The 13163-nt window shown below is 41.9% G+C and overlaps 1 protein-coding gene across 7 annotated transcripts in view; it reads right to left on the bottom strand.

Moving 5' to 3' along the window:
* ERC2 (ELKS/RAB6-interacting/CAST family member 2) overlaps window positions 1–13163 on the bottom strand; it is a 1295684-nt gene that overhangs the window by 1131140 nt on the left and 151381 nt on the right. For 5 of the 7 annotated variants that reach the window (XM_073574140.1, XM_073574143.1, XM_073574147.1 and 2 more), the window contains exon 3: window positions 7653–7676. The exons of the other annotated variants lie outside the window; for them this stretch is intronic. In XM_073574140.1, the coding sequence (XP_073430241.1) occupies window positions 7653–7676 (24 nt within the window). The remainder of the gene's footprint in view (window positions 1–7652; window positions 7677–13163) is intronic. 7 annotated transcript variants of the gene reach the window in all.

Here is a 13163-nt window from a genome sequence, read left to right as displayed (position 1 = left end):
AAAGCGATCCTTCCAGAAACTAGTCAGTCAGTGACAGGACCAGCGAAAGAGCAGGATTGCTGTAGAGGACTGTGGGTGGAAGTGAGAGAAACATCTTGTCCACGCTCCTGGACTGGGAAGAAGGGGTCCTAGGGGCACTGGTAGTGCGACTGGCCACCCATGGAGCCTGCATCCCGGAAGGGAAGGATCTGGCCGAAGTGGGGGAGCCGGCCCCTGAAACTAGTGGAGGATTATAGGACTCAGCTTGGAAGCCAAAGGCTGAAGTAACTTTAAGTGCCTCAGCCACAGCCACAAGCACCCTCCAAAAGGCAGCGGTATAAGTAATGGACCTCGGGGCCTGACCCACGTCGCCTGAGGAGATCCGTGGCTACCAGCTGCGGGCACTACTTGTGAAGGTGCAGGGCAGGAAAAGTAAGGAGAATTCAGTGCAGAGACACGGCCTTGAGAGAAGACACGAGGAGTCCTGAAAGGTGTACTCAATCTGCCTGGCAGTTTGCCGGACCCCTCCCTCAGAGGACGCAGCACTAAGTGGACCAACGTGTACACGAAACTTGTGAGTAAAAACCCAGAAACTGCACCTGTGTCCTTGGAGTTATTTTACAACTGCCCGCCTCACACTGCAAACACCATCACCGTCACCGGCTCAACTGCCCTGGGACACAGCTCTACCTGTGGAGAGCTTTACCATCCCCACTGCCCTAACACCGTCCCAGAGGATCTGCAGAGCAGCATCGGCTTAACACCTGTATTGCCGAATACAACAGGTGGCGTTACGAATCCCCTTTTCCCCTATTAATTATCCTACCATCTTCCCACCTTCATCTGAACTTCCATCCTTTATATTGGACCCCCAGGGCCAAGGACTGGGTCACCATCACCACCGTGACACACTTCCCATCCAAAGAGCCTGAAAGGTCCGGTACAGAGTACCCCCGGCCCTGCTGGGCGCTCCATAAACAGGATTTACTTCTTATGGGTAAACATGAGATAAGAATTCAGAAGCACACAGACGTGCTGCTGGTGTAATACAGTCAAAAGCGAAAGTAAAACTAAATACAACAACAGAGCCTCCCTCCCCACATTACAGCAAACATTTAAGTTCACACTATCGCCATCTGCCATCAGGCTAGTGTAAAGTCCTCCTTTACATAAACATTAAGTCCATTTCTGTTGCATATGCCAACAGCAGCTTGGATTGGGGCCTCTCCACTCTTCCTCCAGACTCTGGGACCGCGATTTCCAAGGTCTAGTGTGAAGTTTCCACAATCAGTGATGGTTTGGGGAGCCATGTCATCTGCTGGTGTAGGTCCACTGTGTTTTATCAAGACCAAAGTCAGCGCAGCCGTCTACCAGGAAATTTTAGAGCGCTTCATGCTTCCCTCTGCCGACAAACTTTTTGGAGATGGAAATGTCATTCTCCAGCAGGACTTGGCACCTGTCCACACAGCCAAAAGTACCAATACCTGGTGTACAAACAACAGTATCACTGTGCTTGATTGGCCAGCAAACTCGCCTGACCTTAACCCCATAGAGTATCTATGGGGTATTGTCAAGTGAAGATGAGAGACACCAGACCCAACAATGCAGACGAGCTGAAGGCTGCTTTCAAAGCAACCTGGGCTTCCATAACCCCTCAGCAGTGCCACAGGCTGATCGCCTCCATGCCACGCCGCATTGATGCAGTAATTGATGCAAAAGAAGCGCCGACCAAGTACTGAGTGCATTTACTTTACATACATTTCAGTAGGACATTTCGGATTTTAAAATCATTTTTCAAGCTGGTGTTATAAAGTAATCTAATTTACTGAGATAATGACTTTTGGGTTTTCATTGGCTGTAAGCCATAATCATCAACATTAACAGAAATAAACACATGAAATAGATCACTCTGTGTGTAATGACTCTATATAATATAGGAGTTTCACTTTTTGTATTGAAGAACTGAAATTAACTTTTTGATTATATTCTAAATTTGTGAGATTCACCTGTATATCCATAATGCATGTATTTGCCTTAAAATAACCATTTTTTTTCCTCCTGATCCCGAGTGTTGTTGGAGTGACTGCACTTTTATCTTTCAAGCTTTTTAACAATTTTGTTTATGGTCCATTAATATACTTGAGCAGTTTAATCATGTCCCCTCCTTTTAGCCCACTGAAATAAATTCACTTTTTGATGATATTTTAATTTTGTGAGATGCACCTGTATTCTCCATTGCCCTATATCCTTTCCCATCCATTGGTTAAATGTGATGGACACATGTCTTTTTTCAACCGTGCTAACTGTGTAACTATGTCTGGAAAGAAAGTTTGAACACTGACTATTCAGTAGGCCTTAAGGCTAAGTTCATACTAGTTGCTTTTGTAGCTTTTTTTATGCGTTTTTTAAATGCAAATTTTCAGCTGCGTTTTACAGCACTAGCAAAGTCTATGAGATTTCAGAAATCTCATGCACACACAGTTTTTTTTGTCATCAGGATTTTGTGCTTTTCAGGTTTTTTTTTGCACAATGGAGCATGTCACTTTCAGAGGTTTTTCAGCATTTTTCATCCATTGAAATGAATGGGTGGTGAAAAAACGCTGAAAATATGCACCAAAAACGCAAGTATCAGGTTTTGCTGCGTTTTTTGTGCCAAAACCTGATTCTATACAATAGGACTTTTTTCTCAACACTAAACTGTATCAGCATGCACAAGAGACAAATCTATCATGCCAAAACTGCAGCAAAAAACGCACAAAAGATGCATTAAAAAAAAAAACAAGGAAAACATGCTTTTTTCTGCAGCTTCTTTCCTGGCAAGAAATCAGGCTTTGCTGCAGAAAAAAATGCTGAAAAAACGCCTAGTGCGAACTTACCCTAATAGCCCAAACAAGCTTTTGTAAAAATGCTTGTTTCCGATTATGAGCCCTTGTACAGTGAAGGAAATTATTTGATCCCTTGCTGATTTTGTAAGTTTGCCCACTGACCCTTGACATGAACAATCTATAATTTTAAGGGTCGGTTAATTTTAACATTGAGAGATAGAATATCAAAAATAAAATCAAGAAAATCACACTGTATAAATTATATAAATTTATTTGCAATTTGCAGTGAGAAATAAGTATTTGATCCCTCTGACAAACAAGACTTAATCCTTAGTGGCAAAACCCTTGTTGGCAAGCACAGGAGTCAGACTTTTTTGTAGTTGATGATGAGGTTTGCGCACATGTCAGGAGTAATTTTGGTCCACTCTTCTTTGCAGATCATCTCTAAATCATTAAGATTTTGAGGCTGTCGCTTGGCAACTCGGAGCTTCAACTCCCTCCATAAGTTTTCTATGGGATTAAAGTCTGGAGACTGGCTATGACCTTAATATGCTTCTTTTTGAGCCACTCCTTTGTTGCCTTGGCTATATGTTTTTGGTCATTGTCTTGCTGGAAGACCCAGCCATGACCCATTTTTAATGTCCGGGCGGAGGGAAGGAGATTGTCACTCAGTATTTTACGGTACATGGCTCCATCCATTCTCCCATTGATGCGGTGAAGTAGTACTGTGCCCTTAGCAGAGAAACACCCCCAAAACATAATGTCTCCACCTCCATGCTTGACAGTGGGGACGGTGTTCTTTGGGTCATAGGCAGCATTTCTCTTCCTCCAAACACGGCGAGTTGAGTTAATGCCAAAGACCTCAAATTTTGTCTCTTCTGACCACAGCACCTTCTCACAATCACTCACAGAATCATCCAGGTATTCACTGGCAAACTTCAGATGGGCCTGCACATGTGTCTTCTTGAGCAGGGGGACCTTGTGGACACTGCAGGATTTTAAACCTTTACGGCGTAATGTGTTACCAATGGTTTTCTTGGTGACTGTGGTCCCAGCTGCTTTGAGATCATTAACAAGTTCCCCCTGTGTAGTTTTAGGCTGATCTCTCACCTTCCTCATTAGCAAGGATACCCCACAAGGTGAGATTTTGCATAGTGTTGCAGATCGATGTCGATTGACAGTCATTTTGTCTTTCTTCCATTTTCTTACTATTGCACCAACAGTTGTCTCCTTCTCACCCAGTGTCTTACTTATGGTTTTGTAGCCCATTCCAGCCTTGTGCAGGTCTATGATTTTGTCCCTGACATCCTTATAAAGCTCTTTGGTCTTGCCCATGCTGTAGAGGTTTGAGTCTGACTGATTAATTGAGTCTGTGGACAGGAGTCTTTTATAAAGGTGACTAGGTAAGACAGCTGTCTTTAAGGCAGATAACGAGTTGATTAGGAGCGCTTAATTGGTCTGTAGGAGCCATAACTCTTCATGGTTGGTAGGGGATCAAATACTTATTTCTCACTGCAAAATGCAAATAAATTTATAATTTATACAATGTGATTTTCTGGATTTTATTTTTGATATTCTATCTCTCAATGTTAAAATTAACCTACCCTTAACATTATAGACGGTTCATGTCTTTGTCGGTGGGCAAACTTACAAAATCAGCAAGGGATCAAATAACTATTTCCTTCACTATATACATGGCAGGGTTCAGCTTATGAATGAGCAAATGGTTGTTCGTTGGCTCAAGGCATTGATGTGCAGGTCTAAACTGTGTTATAGTCGGCTGCACATTTTCTCATCCTATCATTAATATGAACTGTATAGGGGCCCAGTGATCGTCCGTCCACATGCAGGTTGCAATGCTGGTATGGATTTAAAGGGAAAAAAAAGAATTAAAATATAATTCAAAGAAATTATTATACATGTCTGATAGTTGAAAGACTTTTCACATATCGAGTTAGAATGGCCTCTGAAGTAATACCACATGAAACTTTCTTTTCTCATATGTTATATTTAGTTTATTAGACAGGATAACTTTTTTTTTTTTACTTAAACGCATGTAATTGGGGCTAAAAAATCATTTTTGCATTTGGATTCCATTAAAAATATTGCACCTCTTTCCTTTTATAACCTCTGTGTTGTCCTGTCTATTTATGGATGCTGACAGAGTTAACTGAGAATCCTTCAGTCAGCTTGCCTCACAGAGAGCTTGTAACTTTGTCTTTTTCTGAGCTTCTCTCAGTGGATTTAAGACTACAAACATCAAATTTGAATATGCACAAACAACAAAGTCTGTAAAAGCCAAATGATGCAGAATTTTTAATGATAAAATTGATTTCCAGCCCAAATAAATACATGCAATTAATTTTTAAAAAATCCCCGAACGTGGACAATATCTTTAACACTATGACAATTTTTTTTATACAATGGTAAAAAGCAACATATTTTGATCATATTTTTATTCAGTTAACTTAGTTCAGTAAGCTCCTCAGGGGAGGGGCTTGACAACATTTAAAATATGCCCCACCTCCCATTGTATGATTATAAAAATCCTTTCACTCTCCTCTGCTGTGAGTGAACCTATTAAACAGAGAAGGATATGACAAAGATATAACCCAATGAGCAGGACTGAAAAATGGCAATGACAAATATTACGGTCAACACAAAAACACAAAGGGATTGTCTGCTTTAGTACAACCAATTCATTTTGCCGGTAGCTGACGTTTGCTCCTTAACTATGCATTTGGTCATAATATAAATACTAACTGATTACGATTTTAAAAAGGACAAGTCATCAGGCCAAAAGTGTTAAGATAAGTTCCTGCTGCTCCCGAGTATTCCATTTTTATTTTTACATCTACCATATGGTTCCAGATATGTGGACCTTTTTATTTTGTGCTAATATTTATGATTATGGGAGCGTGACTCAGGACGCAATAATGCAGAGGAGCATAAAGACACGCCCCCGAGGATCCTGTGAACAATGCCCTCTTGGTAAAATGTCTAAAAATCAGCACTAAATGAAAAGGCCCATATCTCTAGAACCGTATGGTGGATTTGAAAAAATAAAAAGGCACAATACTCGGGGGGGAGCATGGGAAATAAAAATGGGGGGGGGGGACGATCCTATTGAATATTTCCCATTAAAAAATAATTAATTTTATTCCTGATTCAACAATAGAATAGTACATTATAGATTATTTGCTGTTCACTGGTGAGTGCGAAAACATTTCTGGTGACACCTATAGAGATACATACTGGTGCTTCTCACAAAATTAGAATATCATCAAAAAGTTAATTTATTTCAGTTCTTCAATACAAAAAGTGAAACTCATATTATATAGAGTCATTACAGAGTGATCTATTTCAAGTGTTTATTTCTGATAATGTTGATGATTATGGCTTACAGCCAATGATAACCCAAAAGTCATTATCTCAGTAAATTAGAATACTTTATAACAGCGGCTTGAAAAATGATTTTAACATCCAAAATGTTGGCCTACTGAAATGTATGTTCAGTAAATGCACTCAATACTTGGCCGGGGCTCCTTTTGCATCAATTACTGCATCAATGCGGCGTGGCATGGAGGCGATCAGCCTGTGGCACTGCTGAGGTGTTATGGAAGCCCAGGTAGCTTTGATAGCAGCCTTCAGCTCGTCTGCATTGTTGGGTCTGGTGTCTCTCATTCTCTATGGGGTTAAGGTTAGGCGAGTTTGCTGCCAATCAAGCCCAGTGATACTGTTGTTTGTACACCAGGTATTGGTACTTTTGGCCGTGTGGACAGGTGCCAAGTCCTGCTGGAGAAGGAAATTTCCATCTCCAAAAAGTTTGTCGGCAGAGGGAAGCATGAAGTGCTCTATATTTCCCGGTAGACGGCTGCGCTGACTTTGGTCTTGATAAAACACAGTGGACCTACACCAGCAGATGACATGGCTCCCCAAACCATCATTGATTGTGGAAACTTCATACTAGACCTCCAGCAGCTTGGATTGTGGCCTCTCCACTCTTCCTCCAGACTCTGGGACCTTGATTTCCAAATGAAATGCAAAATTTACTTTCATCAGAAAACAACACCTTGAACCACTGATAACAGTCCAGTTCTTTTTCTCCTTGGCCAGGTAAGACGCTTCTGGTGTTGTCTATTGGTCATGAGTGGCTTGACACAAGGAATGCGACACTTGTAGCCCATGTCCTGGATACGTCTGTGTGTGGTGGCTCTGGAAGCAATCACTCCAGTAGTAGTCCATTCCTTGTTAATCTCCCCCAAATTATTGCATGGCCTTTTCTTTACAATCCTTTCGAGGCTGCGGTTATCCCGGTTGCTTGTGCACCTTTTCCACAACTCTTTTTCCTTCCACTCATTTTTCCATTAATATTCTTGGATACAGCACTCTGTGAACAGCCAGCTTCTTTAGCAATGACCTTTTGTAGCTTACCCTCCTTGTGGAGTGTGTCAGTGACTGCCTTCTGGACATCTGTAAAGTCAGCAGTCTTCCCCATGATTGTGGAGCTACTGAAACAGACTAAGGGATCTTTTTAAACGCTTGGGAAGCCTTTACAGGTGTTTTTTGTTAATTATTCCAATTTACTGAGATAATGACTTTTGGGTTCATTGCCTGTAAGCCATAATCATCAGCAATAACAGAAATAAACACGTGAAATAGATCACTCTGCAATGACTATATAATATATGAGATTCACTTTTTATATTGAAGAACTGAAATACATGAACTTTTTGATGATATTCTAATTTAGTGAGAAGCACTTGTATATCTGCATCTAGAGAAAAGGTACTGTATAAACGGTTCACATAGATAAAAATGCAGAATCATTTGGAAGAAAACACAAACCTTTGCTTTCCTGGAATCCAAAAACTGAACAGCATGGCAAATAAAAAAAATGAAGCAAAATCAACACAAAAGCAGATCAAATGTGAGCAAAAAAAATACAACTATAGGGACAGTTAGTATTGTCAGATCCATCCCCACCACATCCTGAGCGGAGCTGTACAAAGCAGACACATCTAGTAAATGTCTTTGGACAGCAAACTTGAAGTGAGATGACAACAGCAATGAAATAGAATGTGACACAGCGCTTGGAAAAAATGGAAACACAGCACAATAAAAAGCTTATTTTCATGATAACGGTGGTCGAACGCGCAGCTTCAGTGATGGCTTCTCTCGTCGCATGCCACTGCTTATTACATTTCAAAGGAACAAAACGGGACGTTTGTTGCAAAACTGACTGCATTTCCAAAATGTCTGGAATCTTATATTTTTCTAAGGGCAAATTCAGACATCAGTAAAATGGACCGTGATGCATGGACTGGCTGAGAGTCTTCATAGGCATACATGAGACCAGTGTCAAGTCCGTACATCACGGGCATTTCAATTTTCCCATAGCGGATAAATCGGACGACTGCAATCAGATTAGCAAATCGGATTGCATTAGGACCAATGTTACTCAATGATTCAGTGCTCATCTGTCACTTTATCAGCTCAGATCAGATTGCAAATGGACTGATAAAAAAATTGTAGTATGCTGCAATTGGATGCAAATTTCGGATCATAATCACGAATGCAAGTTAATGGGTGCAAGAGAGAAAAAAAAGCAGGCACATGCAATTTTATGCACCAATCTTATAGGAAACCTGACATATCACCCGAGTACAGTAAATTCACAGCGTTAATAGTCAAAATAGAATATAGAGAAAGAAAAAAATGGTTAATTTTCTTAACCAGCTGAGGGAAAGTCGACAGCTGGGGGCTGATGTTTATAGTCTGAGAAGGCGGTAATAAACATGGAGTTTCCCAGGCTATTAGTATCAGCTCACAGCCTTTACTGGTAATTAACAAGTGGTGATCCCCAAACATATGATGTGCCCCCCCTGTTATTAATAACCAGAAAAGGCTAGGCAGACAGCTGCTGGTCGATAATAAGCGTAGAAGGATGCCATGGATATTGTCCCCCTCCCAGACTAAGAATATCAGCCCTCAGCCACTCAAGAAATAGAGCAGCCATTAGCTTCACCAATTCTGGCACTTAGCCTCTCCTCTTCCCACTTGCCCTGGTGCGGTGGCAAGTGGAGTAATAGTACTGGGGGTTGATGTCAGATGTTTTATGCTCTCTGACAACAAGCCCAGGGGTTAGTAATGGAGAGGCATCTGTAAGACACCGCCATTACTAACCCAATAGTCAAATGTAATAAAGACAACCCGATCCTCTTTTACCGTTTATTAATAACCAAAGAAAAATTAAAAAAAAAAAAAAATCTTCACCCTGAGGCTGTGTACCCACGTAAGCATTTTTTCGCATTTTTACCAGCAAAAACACTTTAAAAACGCTTGCAAGAAGCATCCCATTCATTTTAATGAATTCCGCACTTTTTGTGCCTATTGATGCGCTTTTTTCCGCGAAAAAAACGCATTGCAGTAAAAAAAAAACGCAGCATGCTCATTAATTTCGCGGAAAAATCCGCATTTCTAAATATATTCTATGAGCAGGAGGATGCTGCTGTAAAAAACGCATAAAAAACGCGCAAAAAAAGCACGTTTTTCCTGGGAAGGAGGCCGTTTTTTTCTGCATACGTGGGTACATATCCCAATGCCAGGGTCAGGCTTGAAAGAAACTCGGACGAGTCTCGCACGTCAATTCCCGGCACTGCCGCTGGCACTCGGATCGAAGCGTTCAGCTGCATGTATTTCTATGCAGCTGAACGCTCCGATCCGAGTGCCGGCGGCAGTGCCGGGAATTGACGTGCGAGACTCGTCCAAGTTTCTCGCAAGTCTGACCCCGGCATTAAAATGAGGGTCTGCAAATGACTTTCTGGCTCGGTATTTTTGCCTGGTCATGTTGCAAGGCTCGTTAAGGGGTTGGACACTTTACCAATAGAGTCGCTACTTTTCTGGGGTAGTACTTGTGACATATTTTCTTTCATTCTTCAAAAGTGCTAATCAATATAATGTTCTCCCATTGTGCATTGCCTGGGTAACACTAACCATACATTGGGCAAAATGTAAAACATCCATCTAATGTCTGAAATACAGGTAAGGAGAATGTTATGGGCTTTTAATGAAAATCTGATAAGACCGATGTGTTGATTGTTCCAGTTGCTTTTAATTCATCTGTTTAATTGCGCGACTATCAGTTGGGTATTAAATATTCATAAGGGACAATGTGCCCATCAATGCAACATAAGCCTTAATCTCCACAGCTTGTTTGTATCAGACGGGAGAATCACAATGTTCTTGTATTTCCGAGAACGCGCCTGATATCCTGAGCCTTTAATATGTGATAAGACGTCCTGGGGATGAGTTTAATTCACAATCGATATGTGAACAGTACACGGTGGCTTATGTTGGCACATAGTGAATGATCCCTTCTATAAAAATCCTTATAGGGTCGGGAAAAGGGTAATAAAACATCCATAATTCCTGGACAGGCCAAAGGAAAAAAATTGTTTTTTTGCATTGTCCATTAAAAAATTTCATTTTTGGGGAGCTAGAAGCACTTGCACAAAATGTTTTGACTTAATACTGTTTTAGGCTTCACTGTGACTTACAGTGAAGCATTTATATTACTATTCTGGACTTTATATGGGAAAACCTGGTGACGGGTTCCCTTTGGGCTAGTTTCACACTAGCGTTAGGAGGCGCAGCGCACGGCCGCTGTGCAGCTCCGCCCCCTGCCGTGCCCCCTCCGGTCAGCTCCTCCTATGGGTGCATGCGCCGCCAAAAGCATACCAGCGCACGGCCTGTGTACCTTATGCTAAAGATAGGGTACACAGGTCGCATGCAGCGTCATGCGCCCATAGGAGGAGCTAACCGGAGGTGTTCCGTTAGGGGGCGGAACTGCACGGCGCCGTGCGCTGCGCCTCCTAATGCTAGTGTGAAACTAGCCTTAATGGTACAGCCACCTCATTTAGGGCCTTTTTTTACAGCATACTGGAAAGCTGTTTAAAAGTCCCCAACCCAGTATGCATACCCCCGAAAAGACCTTTTATTATACTCCCTGACAACGCGGCCTGGTCAGGTGGGTGTCTCTGATCTTGATCTGGCGTCTCCTCTCTTCCTGTGATCAACGTCCTCCTTCCCTGCTTCATGTGGATGACACGTCCTACTTCCTCCCCATCGTGATACTGCGCAGGCACACTTATCTCTGGCCTGCTAAGAGTAGAGCAAAGTACTACAGTGCGCATGTACCAGGAGAGGCCAAAGAGCGACGATGACCCATAGATAAGGCCAGCGCATGCGCACTACAGTGATTTGCTCTGCCCTCGGCAAGCCAGAGAGAAATACCCAGGGGACACTGTGGATGACGTAGGACACTTCCTCTACAAGAGGCAAGGCAGGAGGACAGCGATCACAGGGATAAAAGAGGCGTCATACCAAGACCAAAATCTTCAAATCAGACTGGACTGCCCTGTCTTTGAATATAATAAAAGGTCTTTTGGGGATCTGCAGACTGGATTGGGGACTTTACAGAATTTCACTATGCTGTAAAAAAAGGCCCTAATGGTGGTGGCCATATGGGAAAAACCTGGTGACAGGTTCTATTTAAGAACTGTGTGGGGGACAAAAGCACGATCACAGAGCAGTATTGACTGGTAGGGATAATCAAAGGCAAAAGTACGTGCTCACCTGGTGGTGTTGTGTGGAAGCACACCTGTAGATGCGTGTAACCACTGTGGTAGCAAAGTGGCGGGGGAGAGAATCTTCTTCAAGATGTATAATAGTAGAGCAGGATGGTATCATGTTGTACGGGCTGCGCTGCGGCAGAGGAGAAGCCTTTTGGGTTCCAAAACGGTTCTTTATTGTCCCGACATGTTTTGACACATTTATCAAGGTTAAAAAATATATTTTATTTAACCTTGGTAAAAGGCGAAACGCGTTGGAACAATAAAGAACCGTTTTGGAACCCAAAAGGCTTCTCATCTGCCGCAACGCAGCCCGTACAACGTGATACCATCCTACTATGCAGGACTTAAGACATATAAAACTTACAATCTATTTAAAATATAAGCTGTCTGACTTTTTTTATAATTTGTAGAGATAAAAAAATAAATTAATAAAATAATCAGGTTGGTTACCCTATCGGGACTATTTAGAGCTCTCCTGATATTGCACTTCGTGGGACTAGTGCAAGAGCCGCCACTATGGGAGACACTATGGCGAAGAATGTTAAAGGAAATCTGTCATCCGATTTTTAACCGCATAATGTAGAGAGACCCTGATTCCAGCAATGTGTCACTTACTGGGTTGCTTGCTGCAATTTTGATAACATTCTGGTTTTATCAGCAGAAGATTATCACTAGAGTACTAGTAAACCTGCTGCCATGTAGTCCTCCGTATTCATGATGTCTGATTAACATCACCCACACCACTGATTGGCTGCTTTTTGTTTACATCTTGCATAGGCAGAAAGCTGCCAATCAGTGGTGTGGGTGGGGTTATACAGCGCTCAGCATTCAGAGCACCGAGAGATCTGCAGCAGATAAAACTGGAATTTTATCAAAACTGCAGCAAGCAGCACAGTAAGTGATACATCGCTGGAATCAGGGTGTCTGTCCCTACATATTGCAGCTGCTAGATCACATAGCAAGAACCTGGCGACAAAATTCCCATAAAACATTGAAAATTCAATTTTATATGTTGCCTGCAAAAAAGTACAGTACTTTCCACTACCTCCAATGGATTTGATCAGATCTCTCCATCCTCAACCAGCTGACACCAAATGCATTTGCATACTGCAGTCACAGGCAAGTGAGCACAGACAGGAATCAGAGGTAAAGGACAGCTTTTTATGTGTTTTCTAATTAAAGGAACTTTCCGGGCATAACTAATCTACTGCTTTATGCCTAACGCAGTTCCTGGGGGGGGGGAGCATGACAGGGATTCGCTTTCACCCTACAGGCTCTACCCTAGGCCTTACATACTGTAACGCTATGTGAAGCAAGTGCAACTTCGTACTCACAATCTAATGCAAAAATGAGTGTATAAACTTATATATTGGTGTTCCATAACCAAATTACAAAAAGTCACTACATTAAATATGAATTGCATGAATTTAAAACTGCCCAGTATGTAGGTACCTAATGATATCTAGGATACTGGGTGCATCAATGGAAAGTTTCCACCAGAGGGCACCAAAGTCCAACATGTAATTACCAAAATGCTCCCAAATGTTCCCTATACTCCTGCAAATATATCATGTGATAAAAAAAATCATTACACATTGTGTAAAGGTCTGTTTTATATTATAGGCTAGCATACTGAATATGCTTTATTACTGCTGTTCGCCGCTGTAAGGGTATGTTCACATGTGGCAGTGCGTTTTCCCCATCATCTTGAAAACTTGAAAGA

This window comes from Dendrobates tinctorius, unplaced genomic scaffold (genome assembly GCF_039654945.1).
Source record: "Dendrobates tinctorius isolate UK_male_01 unplaced genomic scaffold, ASM3965494v1 ptg000038l, whole genome shotgun sequence".
In the NCBI taxonomy this organism is placed as follows: domain Eukaryota; kingdom Metazoa; phylum Chordata; class Amphibia; order Anura; family Dendrobatidae; genus Dendrobates; species Dendrobates tinctorius.
Note: the sequence above shows the minus strand (reverse complement) of the source record. Positions and strands in the feature narration are given on the sequence as shown.